We start from the raw sequence: 13,016 nt of genomic DNA on the forward strand, positions 1-13,016 counted from the left end.
TTTATTCATCTCAAATATAAATCCTGCACCCCCAGAAACATCTCCTCAGCATGTCAGAGCCATGACTTAGCCTGGGTAACACAACACTGCCATGCTGAGAGTATTCTGCTTCTCTTTTAACACACTGCTAAAACAAGATTTGAATAATATTTTGGCTACATTTCATTTCCAGAACTCTGCTAATGGCCACTTGGGACATATTTATTTGAAATTAGCCAGTATGTTCTTCTGAATTGCTGTACATGGACAGCTTAAAACTCAGATAACTCTCAGCAATGACAGAAGTGAACAGGCAACTCCCAGCATGCCAGATGTGAATTTTCCACAGAGACATACTGATTTTCACTTTGCATTTTCAAATTCCATGGCCTTTGGTGGGCATCAAACATTCAGACAACTCTACATGCCCTGGGAGAAAACAGAATCTACACTTGCATTCATCTGTGGAAAGCAGGAACACTCCTGAGGATGAGTTCCCTCCTAAGCTCAGCACCACACAAGTCACAAGACACCTGCACTGTGGGTGTGCTTAGTCACTTTTCCATACTGGTTTTGTCACATTAGTGGAGAAAACTGCTCTTCCCAGGAACTCAGGAGTTCCTGTCCCAGGGATGCAGCTCACAGCTTTGCTGAGCAGCAGGAGAATGGAACACACAGGAACAGCTTCTATTAATAACTTCAGGTTTACAGACTTGCCCAGGAAGTTAATCCTGCCTGATAGCAGATTAATGATTAAAGACTTGACTCTATGGACTTTTCAAACCCGCCACACAGCCAGTCAGTCAGTTATGTCAACACAGTCCCCCTTGCGTAACTCCACATGACCACGCTCATTTCTAGGAGCCATAACTCCTCCTCAGCTTCACTAACTCCGCTGCCTGAGTGACACAAACAAGCCCAAAATAACAAAAACTCTGCAATGGAAAAAATGGCCACATCAGGGTAACTATGCCCATATAATTACATTTATTTCTGCACACGCAAAAGCCTTAATTTAATGGACTCTTCACTCATTTAACCGCTGGACTTGATGATCTCAGACCTGCACTGTTCCAACCTTAACAAGTCTGTGAGTCCTGGCTTTAACTCTTCCAAGCAGAGCAGCCCTTAAACACACCAAAACTGTCTAGAACACCCTCTAGGAGTCTCTTAGGAGCTCTGACTTTGAACTTCCAAGAAATTACTAAAGCCAGGAAATGCAGGGAGGAAGCTCAGTTGACAAGGAAACACTCACCATTCAAACACACAACCCTTAGCAGGAATACAAACATGTTTTTCCAGGGTCTGAATTAGCTAATTAAGATCACAGAGCTCATTAGCTTAACCAAATCTGCCACTGGGAGCTGTCCAGGAAAGTCCAGTAACACAACAGGGATACTGCAGCTGCCTGGAGAACACAGCCACATAACTGGGAAACAAAGCAAACCAACCCCCTTCCCAAACCAAACCTCACACAATCTATTAGAGGAAAACTTCCATCCAAGCCACTAACTTGGTTATTTACTTGAGCAGGAGGTTGGTTGCTCAAGTTTGAACAGGAAATAAAAAAACAAACATAACCATTGCCTGTAGGCAAATAAAGACTTCTGACATACGGCTCTTGGGAAGAACATTAAACATCTTAGGGTTAAAAAACATTCCAGCCTTTCCAGGTTGGTTTCCTTAAATTAAATTATTTTCCAGATTATCACTTGTCCATTTTGTCAAAAATTAAGGTCAGAAAAAGCTCTCTCTGAGATACAAGCTACACTTTTGAGAGCCCACTTAGTAACTGCTAGGGGTGGTGCTTTGTTTGGTTTGAAAAAAACAACTGCTTTGGTTTCTCAGTTAAAAAAACAATTAAAAAGGAAGCCTATAAAAAAACCAATCCTATAAATCTACTAGTAAATCATTTCACTTTTCTCTCAGAGTATTTTAAACAAGTAAGAGGGATAAAGACCATAAAAATCCATACCCACAGTCCCAGAGAGAACAGAAAAGTCACCTGCAGAGGAGCACGAGGCACACAGGCAAGTGCACAGGTAGAACAGCTGCAGAATTCCCAGCTCCCTCACAGCTTTTCCCAGGCAGTATCGGGACAGGAACCGGGTGCTGATGCTGGGTTTGGCTTCCAACCTCTTCTCCATGGCCTTTGTGGGCAGCAGCAGGGTTCTAGAAACACGCAGGGTATGAAACACAAAACATCCCGTGGCAATTGAAATGTTCCTGCACAGATCCAGCGAGAGTGCAAAGTGAACAGAGCATTTGTGGAGGAAAAGGAATGTCTTATCAGCTGTGATTAGTCCAGCTGTTGCTAAGGAACTATCAATGTCTGATACCAAAATGAAATCTGTAGTGGCACAGCTCCCAGTGCCGAGTGCACAGAGCCTTTCCCTTGTGGTTTTCTCCTCCAGACCCCATTTTTCATCTGATATCACAACAGCTGTCCACTGGTTTCCAAACAGGCGTTTGGGAAATTCCAGTTTGAAACGTGCCTGAGGACTGGACACCCAGCAGCAGCACGAGGATAACCCAGGCACTGACAGCCCCTGCACATCTGCCCGGCGATGTCACCACAGGCACGGCCGTGCTGGCTGGTGCCAGCCACAAACAGGGAAACGAGAGCACAGCAACGCTGGGAAACTGGCAGCTAACGCCCTGGCTTGCTTCTTGTTTTGCCCCACAGGGCAGAGACCACCAAACTTCTCCGCCTTCCTGAGGCCGAAGGCTATTTAACAGCCCCATATGCTAATGGAATGTAAATTATCTCTAGGTGATGCGGTAGGAGAACATTAATTATTTCACAGGTAATAAATAGTATCTATTTTAAGGGAGCAATGAAAGCATCATTAGGCACTAAACGACGTTAAACAGGCCAGTTCTGAAGAACCCAAAGGGAATCTGGGACGGCAAATCCAACCTGTAACAGGGAACGCTGTCACAGCCAGACCCACCAGCGCTCCGCAAGCACTCGGGGCTGGTTACACCTCGAGGAATTGCACTCAGCCGTCCGCAGCAGAGCAGGAACAGACACGGCAGGAAACTTCACGGGGGAAGATGTAAACACGCGCCCGCTCAGCCAACAGGTCCTTGAGGAAACTTTCCGCCGCCCCAGAGCCCCGGTGCCCGTTCCTGCCCGGCCGGAGCCCCGGCACCGAGCCCCGGCGCCGGGCCCGGGCCCCGCGGGAGGCGGCAGCGCCCCGTGCCGCCGGCGCGTACGTACCAAGGGCGCATGGCGAGGCTCGGCGGCTCCTCAGCGGCTCCTCGGCGAGCTCAAGCGGGCACCGGGCGCCGGGCACGGCCGGGGCTCCAGCGCGGCGGGCCCGGGGGCACCGCGGCCTCCTGCCCCGCGGCCATGGCGGCGCACGCTCACCCGGAAGCTGAACCGCCTGAACAGCACCAGGGCTGGGTCCGGCCGTGCGGGCAGTGCCAGGGCTGGGAGCCACGGGCCCCCGCCGCTCGCTCCCCCGCCGCTCCCGGTCACACCGGGCGGGGCGGGCGCGGAGGCCGCGCAGCCACAGGTGATTTGCCCACAGTTCCGCGCGGAGGCGGCGGCTTCGGGCACCGCCCAACAAGGCGGCACGCGGTTGGCCGGCGGCGCGGAGGCGGCGCGCGGATTGGCTGGAGGGGCAGGCGGTGCAGGAGGCGCGCTCCCGCAGGCGGGGCGCCGTGAGGGAAGGGGCCGGAGCCGTGAGGGAAAGGGCCGAGGGAAGCGGCCGGAGCCAGAGCCGTGAGGGAAAGGGCCGAAACCGTGAGGGAAGGAGCCGAGGGAAGGCTGCCCACGTTCCCCTCTAGTTCTTCAGCCGCGCTTCCCGGCCATGGCCTCGGACTCCGGGGACGGACACGCCACGCTGAAGCGGTGCCTCAGTGTGCTCAGAGACGCGAGGAACGACAGCGAGCAGTTCGCAGCGCTGCTCCTGGTAAGGAACCGTGGGATCGCCTCCGGAGAGGGCAAAGGGGAGGCCAAACGCCCTGCTGGACACGGGAGTGCCCGGGGGATGCGGAGAGGTGGGGATTGGAAGCTCAGAGCAAAGCTGCTTCAGAGCTTTGGGGTTCCCTTCAGCAAAGCAATTGAGCGTGGCCTTGACTTGGGAGTGTGGAGGGTCAGTCAGTGCTGCCACACTCTTGAAACACCGTGGTAGATGTCTGGATTAGCACTCGGACCAAGTGCCAGCTCAGTGGGTCCTTCCCTGCACTAAATAAAGTTGTTTTAGTTTCTGATGTGCAGCAGTTCCATCCTGTACATGTACCAATTCCTTTTGCTATGCTCATGCTCGCTGCTGTTTTGCCTCGTAGGTGACCAAAGCGGTCAGAGCCGGAGAGGTGGATGCCAAGACCCGCCGCCAGATCTTCAGCGCGATCGGATTCACATTCCCGACCCGCCTGCTGGTCTCCCAGCAGCCCCCAGCCGGCTGCCCCCCGCACACCTTCCGTGCCCTCGGCCTCACCCTGCTGGCCTGTTTCTGCACCGACCCAGAGCTAGCTGGGCACTCCCAGATCCTGAACAAAATCCCGACCTTCAATGACGTCCTGCTGTCCCCCTGTGACCCAGACTGCACATCCATGGTTGATGACGTGTACCAGTGCCTCAGCGCTGTCCTGGCCACGGCCAGGGGCCCCAGGGAGTTGGTGACCAAAGGGACAGTGTCTGCCCTGTGCCAGGCTTACCTGAACGGTGGTCACGGCTCTGAGCGTGCCCTCACGCTGCTTGTGGGGCTGTTGGCCGTAGCAGAGGCCAAGTGCTGGCAGAGAGATGCTCCACAGCTCCTGGCTGTGCTCAGCAAGCTCTCCAGTGACTTCCTCAAGGCTGAAGACATGACCAAATTTGAGCTGTGTCAGGTTCTGCCTCACTTCATCCCCCTGTCACCTCCTCTCACAGAGAACTCGCAGGGCTCCGAGTGCCTGTGCAGCCTTTACAAAGGGCTGGCTGACGTTTTGGGCAGCAAACTCAGCCAGTCACAGCGGGACCCCGCTCTGAAGCTCGCAGCTGGCCTCGTGCAGGCCTGTGGGGCTGAGTGGATCCCTGCAGGGAGAGCTGGCAGCAAGTTCCTGGCCCTGCTGGTGAACTTGGCTTGTGTGGAGGTCCGCCTGACCCTGGAGGAGCCAGATGCCGTGGAGGTGGAGGGGAAGAAAGAAGTGATGGCAGCCTGCTATGTCATTATGGAGATGGGGATCCAGGAGTGCCTGAGGGAAGAGAACCCTCTGCTAGAAAATGTGCAGAAGATGCAGCTCATGAGGATTATGGAGGAGGCATTTGGAGCTGTAATTTTCTACTTGAGGCAGGTAATGCAGGGCTTTTAACAAAGAACAGGTTGTGGGGGTGCCTCTGTGTGGAGCAAACTCTCCCTCTTGACCCACTGTGATTTCCAGACCTGTGGAATGTTGATGTACAGTGACAGTAATGTGTCACTTTGCTTTCTTCATGCAGGTCAAACAGGAGGAGCTGCAAGATCCTTTCATCTTTGCCTCTGTTCGAGTCCTTGGAGCTTGGATGGCAGAAGAGACATCCTCCCTCAAGCAGGAAATCTGTGAGCTCTTGCCTTTCCTTGTTGATTATGCCAGGAAACTTTTCAAGGAGGGCAGCCCAGCTGTGAGTGTTCCCCAGGCAGAGCTGGTCAGCAGCGAGGGCTCTGCCTTACCTCAGGATGCTCTGAGGTGAGCATTTTAAGCACACATTTGTTGCATTTTAGCGCAAACCTGCTCAAATATTTTTTCTATTTTTATTCTCCCTGCAGTGCCACTTCTATGGGGCTTTCTCCCCCGAGATGGATGTAAATGCAGGGCTTAGACCCATTCTACCTCATGCTCCCAGTTTCTTTCCCCTTCCAGATTTCTGCTACCTGGCTTTTGCCATTTGACAGCAGAGGACAGGCCCCGGGACATCCTCATTGCCGAAGGGGCACCAGCACTGCTGTGTGAGTACTTCCTGCAGCAGTGGGAGGTTCTGACCTCCGAGCCCACGGCCCCAGCGCCTCTGACGAGCACTGAAATGAGTCTCCAGACCATGTGTGGGATTTTCCTTAACCTGGTTGTGACTGCTCCGGACCTGGTCAGGTAACAGAGCTGTGGGAGCTGGCTCTGAGGTTGGCAGTGGGAAGAAAGGGTGCCTTGTACATCAAGCTTGAGGATCTGTTAACTTGCTTTGTTGAAAAGGGATGTTCCTTTTTCAACCCAAATTTCATTGTATTTTTGGTGCTGTGTTTAACCTTGACATTCTCAGGTGCTTCTGGCTCTGCTCAGGAAATGTGTCAAAAAGGGTTTATTTTCTCTCTAGGCGTGACAAAACCTTTTCCTCCTTGATGGATGTGTTGCTGAAGTCTCTTCCACTTCTGCTGCCCCAGAAGCATCACCTGGTCCTGGCAGCAAACGTTGCCACTCTGGGCCTGATGATGGCCAGGATCCTGGCAGGGTCAGCAGGTAAAGGAAGTTCCTATTGGCAAAGCCCACGTTGTGCCGCATGGGCAGAGACCAGGAGCTGGAAAGTTGGGCTGGAGAAAGCAAATAGAAGGGAAACTGGTCCAGTTTGTCATTGGAAAAGTGATAAACCAAAAATGTTCGGGAGCAAGGAATGCGTGAAACATTCAGCAGGCTGATGTGCTGGGATGAAGAGATTTTTTAGGGCAGGAAAATGTTGTCCTCTTCCACACAGCCCCACCACGGGGCCCTTCTCTGACTGAGCAAACTCTGCATTGTAACCTTAATTTCCTTTTATTTCCAGCCCTTCAGGGAGCACAGTCTGCCAAGGAGTTTTTTGGAGCTGCCATTCGCTTCCTCTCGCAGGCCCACGCGGCGCAGGCAGACCCCAGCAGCGATGGCCTGGCCGTGGCCGTGTCACCCGCCTACACGAGCTCCTGGGATGACATCCGTGAGCTCTGGTTCCTGGCAATGCAGGCCTTGGCCGGCTGTGTCCCGCTGCTCCCCTGGCTGCCCCGCGCCGCTCTCCAGGCAGGCTGGCTGCAGGGACTCACGCAGCTGCTGTCCCGTGCCACTGCAGCCTCCGTGGATTTCGAGCTCGTCGCCGCGTTCCAGGCTGTGCTGGTGGAGCTGGCCAGAGCCAGCCAGCAGTGCAGGGATGTGATCCTGTCCCACCACGGCACGGAGTGGGCCAATCTCTATGGAATGGCAGCCCTGGAACAGTGTCTGGCCGAGCAGGGAGGAGCCAGCAGCGCTCTAGGTGGGAAATGAAGGCAGACACCTGCACAAGGTCTGTTCAGCACTTCTGCTGTGCTCTTTGCTGCCAGATGGGCACAAAAAAACCCATTTTAATGACCAAACTTTACAAAACTGGAGTGATGCATGAGCACCCAGCATGATCAGCACTGTCCACATTGGTGTGCAGAACTGCTGCTGCCTCAGAACATTTCAGCATGCCCTTGCTTGACCTGTTGTGAGGATTTCTCTGTAAAAACAGCCTGTTTTGTTATTAAAGACATTTTGTCAGTTTGTTTTCCAAACTCCTCAGTGCTGGAATTCTTTTCTGCCCAGGGCCCTGAGAGGATGCTTGCTCATCCCGTTGATATGGTCACAGTAAGCCCTGCACCTTGTTTTTCACCTTTATTTCACCTTATTTTTTCTGAGTCCTGCACATATTAGTAACTACACATAGAACCCTGAAAAAGGCAGGAATGGGAAAAGCTTTATTATTTACTGATAGCATTGGGAATAACTCCTTGTGGCTTGAAGATTCCATGCTGCCGGATAATCCCCCAGTTCATACCCTCTACTGTACCATCATCCCAAGTTCACATCTTGAAAACCTTCCCAGCACTACTTGTTGCCTGTTTTGCCCCATCAGACACCTGCACCAAGTACATCCATGGGATTTTCTATTTGCTCCTTCTTGCTGACAGGATGGGACGTACAGGGAGAGATTTCCACTCTTGCAATGTGAAGGATTCAGTCTGCTTCTGCTCTATTTAGGGTGTGAAAGCCAAAATGAGTGAACTCCTCCTTGCTGATTCCCTGCAGAACAAAGAACGTCTTGCTTTAAGAAGAGAAAGGCCACATGTACCATGGAGTAAACCTCTGGTAGTGCCGGCTTTACAGCTTGGCCTTGCAGTTCTCTGGTACCGCGTTATCCCACGGGTATTTCCCAGAAGGAGCGGCTGCACGGGGTGGCTGCTGAGGCTCATCCTAGCGGCGCTCCCTGCTCCCGTTTTTCCACCAGGTGTCAGCCGAGGAGTTCTCTGGGAGCTGCTGCCTCGCCGGGACCGGCTCTGCTGCCAGCCCGAGGCGCTGATGAGAACTCATTGGAGGGGGCTGTGGAATCGTCTGATCAAGGGAAAATCAAGCGCGAAGCTGCCTCCAAAGGAGGGCTGGCGGTGTATTCCTGCTTTACACTGTGTTTTTGGCTCACTGCTTTATTAGAGCCAGTGCCTTACACAACTGGAGAGGAGGCTGCTGCTCAGGGAAAGTATCTTTAGATCTTTTCAGCTCAGCCCTGAGCAGCCAGTGCAAGTTGGAACAAAAGCAGGCGCTGCCAGCAGAGCGGTGTGAGCCAAACCAGCAAATGAGCCTCCTGGCCTTGGAAAAGAGCAGAACTTTGTGGAGCTGGGCTGGGAGAGGCTCCTGAGCCTGCCGGGAACACATCCCTGCACCACAGGGACACACCAGCAGGAAAAGCTAGGAATACAATGCAGTGTCAGAAAAAACACCCAAACTCTCAAAGCCTTTACCTTCAGGTGTTCCCAGTCCTGTATGCTCTCTTCCCTCTGGTCAGGGGTGTGGGCTTCCCTTTAATGGCAGCCACTAATTAGTGCTAATGAGAGATATGACCTGTATCACTAGGAGGATGTTCTGCTATCCCAGGGCAGTGCTGGGCTTGCTGTGGGCAGCTGATCTGTTTTGGCCATGGTTCATTCCCATGGGTAGTGGTTGGAGCTCCAGCACCTGACCAGGGATCCAGCCTGCACCCACAGTTTCAACACTAGCACAGTCCTAACCCAGAGGCCTTTGGTTGCTGGTCTTTAATTTCCTGAGGCTACTGGGAGCAAACCAAGAGCCCATTCTTATCCTTCCCCATCTTAGGGAGTAGGGGTTTGGCCACTAGCAGGTGCCTGGAGAGGAACATCTGCACTTCATTCTCACTCTTTGGTGTAAAGTCCCCTCAGGTGTGAGCAGGACCATCTGTGCCCTGCCAGAGCTGGACCCTCCCTGAGACCCTGATGTCTTGTCCTGTATTTGTTTCCTTGCATGAAACAAAACAGTCTCCCTATGAGCCCCTCCCAGCTCCTGAGCTGACAGTGGAAGGGGTGAGACACCCACGTTGCTCTGGGATGTTACCAGGCTGAATGCCAGTGGAGGGGGCAGAGCTCCTTGGGCAGTATCATTGCTCTCTTGTCCCAGGGCACTTTCCAAACATTCTTGGACAGAGCATCCCCAAAAAGACTGTTTTGTCTCCCCAGGACTGAGTGCTAGCAACATGAGCACTGCATGTTCAGGAGGGGAGGGCACTGGGGCTGTTGGAAGCCTCCTACCACGTGGGCATCTCCGTTGGCTCCATGTGTGCCAGTCCACAGGCCCCAGCACGCCCGGCTGGCTCAGCCCACGCGAGGGAGATGGTGCCCTGGCAGCCTGGCCAAGCCTTCAAAGGCTGCAGGATGTCCTCAGCCACCCCAAGCTTTGCAAGCCCAACCACAGGTTCTGCCCCTGGCAGTTGGCAGCCACGGGCACTGATGATCTGGTGCCAGAGAGGTGGATGTGGCATCATCTGACATCCCCTCTCTGCCAGGGTTTGAGATCCCAGCACAGAGTGGGATTGCAGCCAGCAACACCCAAAGCAAACTGTGCTTTATCTCCCATTGCATTTCCAACACCAGGACAAGCTCTCCAGGACCCAGATGATTGTTCACTGTGCTCCAGCAAAATGGACAGGGCCCCAGAGAAGCAGATCCACATTCTGTTTCTCTTTGACTGTTTAAATGTCATAATGCCATTGCAAACCTGGCCATGGTATATGTTATCTTACAGCAGTTATTCATCTCACCCCAAAAGCACTGGCAATAAAATTAAATATTTCATAAGGTTGTTATTTGGCTGCTGTGCTGCCAGAACCCAGCGCAGGCCCCTCTCTCCTGCCATGAGATGTAGCAGGGGTGGTCAGAGTGGAGGCTTGAGGAGCAAGGGGGCTGCCACACTCCCTGCCCACCCCTCAGCAGGGTCCCTGATCTCCCCAAAGCCCTGCTTGGCTCTTCAGACCCATAGCAAGGACACTCCTTCTGAGAAGGGGATGTGGGAATTAGTAGAGGCAGCCTGTATTTCCCTGAGGTGTTGATGGGAGCTGAGCTTCTGGAGAAGAATTGGTTCTTCTTTGGCTACGGAAGAGCTCTGCTCACATACTTCAGTCTCAGTGCTCTCATCACCCTGCTCCACCAGTCCGTTTGTTGCTGACCCCCAGGAGCAGAAGTTGCTGCCTCAAGCCCCTCACAAGCTCCTGGCAGTGCTGGGGATCTCCTGGGAAGGAGCTCTGGGACCTTTGTTACAAAACCAGTTTTTCAGAGATTTCTGGCTTGGATCCATGTGCAAGAAGTGGTCCCTGGGGTGGAGACCTTGCCCAGATTCACAGCGAATGCTCTCTGTAGCTGGGGAGTGAGGGAGCAGCTCTGGTGTTGAGGTCATCAGCAGGACCACATCACTGTTAGGAAACACAAAGGATATTTGGCAGAGCAAAACACAAGCACAGCTGGACTCGTGGTCCTTAAACAGGGATGCTAAAAAGCAGGGAGCTGTGTTTGAGCCTCCTGTGCTCAGGTGACCCCAGCAATTGTCCTGGCCAGGTTGAACCACTAAAAAACCAGGCAGCTGCTGGGAGAGTGTGTTGACAACCCCTTGTGTGACAGTCCTGGGCCCTGCATGGGACCTCAGGACATCAGTAAAAGTGAATAACTGTTCATCATCAGCACTTGAGTGCCTCCTGTCCATGAGTGGGTCTTGGACATCTTTCAAGGACAATTCTGCTTCTTGTAGGGCTCTGAGGGTGCTGCTGGGTGGGACACCAGGGCTGGGAAGGTGCTGATTGTGCTCCCAGAGAAGGTGAGAGAAGGTGCCAGGGCAGGGTAGCTCCTGGGGGTTTCCTAAAGCCCAGAGTCTGTTGCAAGGTCCTTTTTCTCCTTCCTGAGCACTGCTGTGTTGTGCTGGGGAGAGCAACACCCCCCACAGCCCCACAGCTCCAGGCTGGCCTGGCCCACTGCCCCAGCCTGATGTGTTCCCACGACCCCAGTTGGCCCAGCATGTTCTTTGAGGGGCAGTGGGACAGCTCTGCCTTTTGTTTTTCCTTCCCTTTGTCTGTCAGTGTTGCAGGTTTCCTCTGCTCTGTCTCATTTTTGGGTGGAAACACAGCTTCCCTCCAAGCTGCTGCAAGGGACCATCCTCCTGCTCGCCTGCTGTCCTGTGCAGGCTGACTTCACAACCCTTCCTGCCTGGATTTTGCACAGTTTCACCTCTTTCAGATGAATAAAGACTCGACATTATACGCACTAGACGAGCGAGGGACATTAAGAATGAACTGGAACATAACTGCAAAATACAGCATGTCCAATCCAATTTTTCCTAGCAAATGAAATGGATCTGGTGGAAAATAAATACAGAACTTCCAGGAGCAGCGTCCTTGAAGAGCATTTGAGGGGGATGAAGAGATTTGAATGGATCAACCCTCTATACCTCTTCATATCCCTCCTCCCACCCTTAAATGCCATCTTTAACAGAAATAAATTAGAATAAACGATCAGCCCATGCCTCCTAAAGACAGGTGGCTGGGTAATATTAAAAGAAATGAATAAAAATTCATTTAATGAGCATTGTTAATTAAACCTGGAAATCAAAGAGGTCTGAGTTGTGGGAATTCAGAGGAAAAATGAAAATGAAGGGAGCTGTAGCTCGGGGCGGGAAGAGTGGAATTAAATTAACTGCAGTGTGGGGCTGTGTTTGTTGATGGCGATCACACAGCGCGGCGTGCTGCGGCTGGGGGTGAAGGGTTTGTGCTCTGCTCCACGTAAAACACGCGCTGCCAGCGATGGGCGGCCGATACCCTGCGGGTGGCACGGTGAGACCGCGGGGACCCGCGGTGACACGCCACCCCACAGCCCGGCCAGGGCGCCCGTGGGGAGCTGTGACCGCGGTGTCCGGGAGCGTGTGCGTGCGCCCGTGGCGATGGGCATCGCCGCTCCGCCGTGGCACCTGCGTGGCCGTGATATCGGAGGGACGGGGGGATGTCATCGGGGTCACTCGGCGTCGCTTTCCGTCTGTCCGGCTCGCCCCGCTGCTGTCCGGTGTTGCGGCCCCGCCTCGTCCTGCCCCGGAGGGAGGGCTCAGACAGAGAGTGAGGGAGGGATGGAGAGGCGGAGGGAGGGCGGAGAGAGAGATGGAGGAGGGCGGAGAGGCAGGCATGCTGCCCGTCGGTGCTCCCCGTTTTCCCCTGGCTCTGTTGCACCCGGCGCCCGTTCTCCCGTCCATCTCTTCGGGCAGGGAGCCAGACCCGGAGCACCCCCAGACACTTCTCGCTGTCCCCAGTCCGGGATGCCGCTCCTCGCTCCCCGTCGGGGAGGAGGGTGAAGCGCCCCGGGAGGAGCCCCGAGCTGTCCCGGCAGGACCGGCCCCGGGCCCCGCTCCTGCCGCGCTCGCGGGCGGTCGCAGCTGCCGCCGGGGCCCTCGCAGCGCTCCCGGAGGGGTCCCGCACCCGGCTCGGGCTAATAAAGTCAAACCGTAGAGCATCGCCGCGGCCCCGCAGCCCGCCCGCGCTCTTGGGCTCTCCCGACCCTCGGGGCTCTCTCGGTGCGGCCCGGGGCGCTCCGTGGCAGGACTCTCAGGCCCGGGGCAGGGGACCCGGGGTGGCACCGGGGGGAGGGCGTGCTGTACCGTGCGACAGGGGACCGGGGCTGCCCGACGGCGCGGGGGTAGCACCAGCCACTCTTCCAGGGGGCAGCGGGTGACCCTCGCCCCCAGCCCCGGCCGCCTCCCGCCGCCGTCCCGCCGCGCCCGCTGTCGGGAGCCGTCGGGGCCCCGCGGGAGCGGGCGGCGCGTCCCCGTCCCCGCGCTCTGAC

The 13,016-nt window shown here is 54.7% G+C and overlaps 2 protein-coding genes across 2 annotated transcripts in view; one reads left to right on the forward strand and one right to left on the reverse strand.

Moving 5' to 3' along the window:
• Positions 1-3,527, reverse strand: part of KIAA0319L (KIAA0319 like) — a 30,054-nt gene extending 26,527 nt beyond the window's left edge. The window contains exons 1-2 of the mRNA XM_041417610.1: positions 3,203-3,527; positions 1,985-2,151 (exon numbers count right to left, since the gene is read on the reverse strand). Coding sequence (XP_041273544.1) covers positions 1,985-2,126 — 142 coding nt within the window. The 5' untranslated portion in view covers positions 2,127-2,151; positions 3,203-3,527. The remainder of the gene's footprint in view (positions 1-1,984; positions 2,152-3,202) is intronic.
• Positions 3,528-3,642: 115 nt separating this feature from the next.
• On the forward strand, positions 3,643-7,433 carry NCDN (neurochondrin). The gene is made up of 6 exons (XM_041417614.1): positions 3,643-3,899; positions 4,276-5,262; positions 5,408-5,634; positions 5,809-6,033; positions 6,254-6,396; positions 6,698-7,433. The coding sequence occupies exons 1-6, from the start codon at positions 3,798-3,800 to the stop codon at positions 7,162-7,164; spliced, it is 2,151 nt and encodes a 716-aa protein (XP_041273548.1). The 5' UTR covers positions 3,643-3,797; the 3' UTR covers positions 7,165-7,433.
• Positions 7,434-13,016: the final 5,583 nt, after the last annotated feature.

This window comes from Onychostruthus taczanowskii, unplaced genomic scaffold (assembly GCF_017590055.1).
Source record: "Onychostruthus taczanowskii isolate IOZ18803 unplaced genomic scaffold, ASM1759005v1 scaffold56, whole genome shotgun sequence".
In the NCBI taxonomy this organism is placed as follows: domain Eukaryota; kingdom Metazoa; phylum Chordata; class Aves; order Passeriformes; family Passeridae; genus Onychostruthus; species Onychostruthus taczanowskii.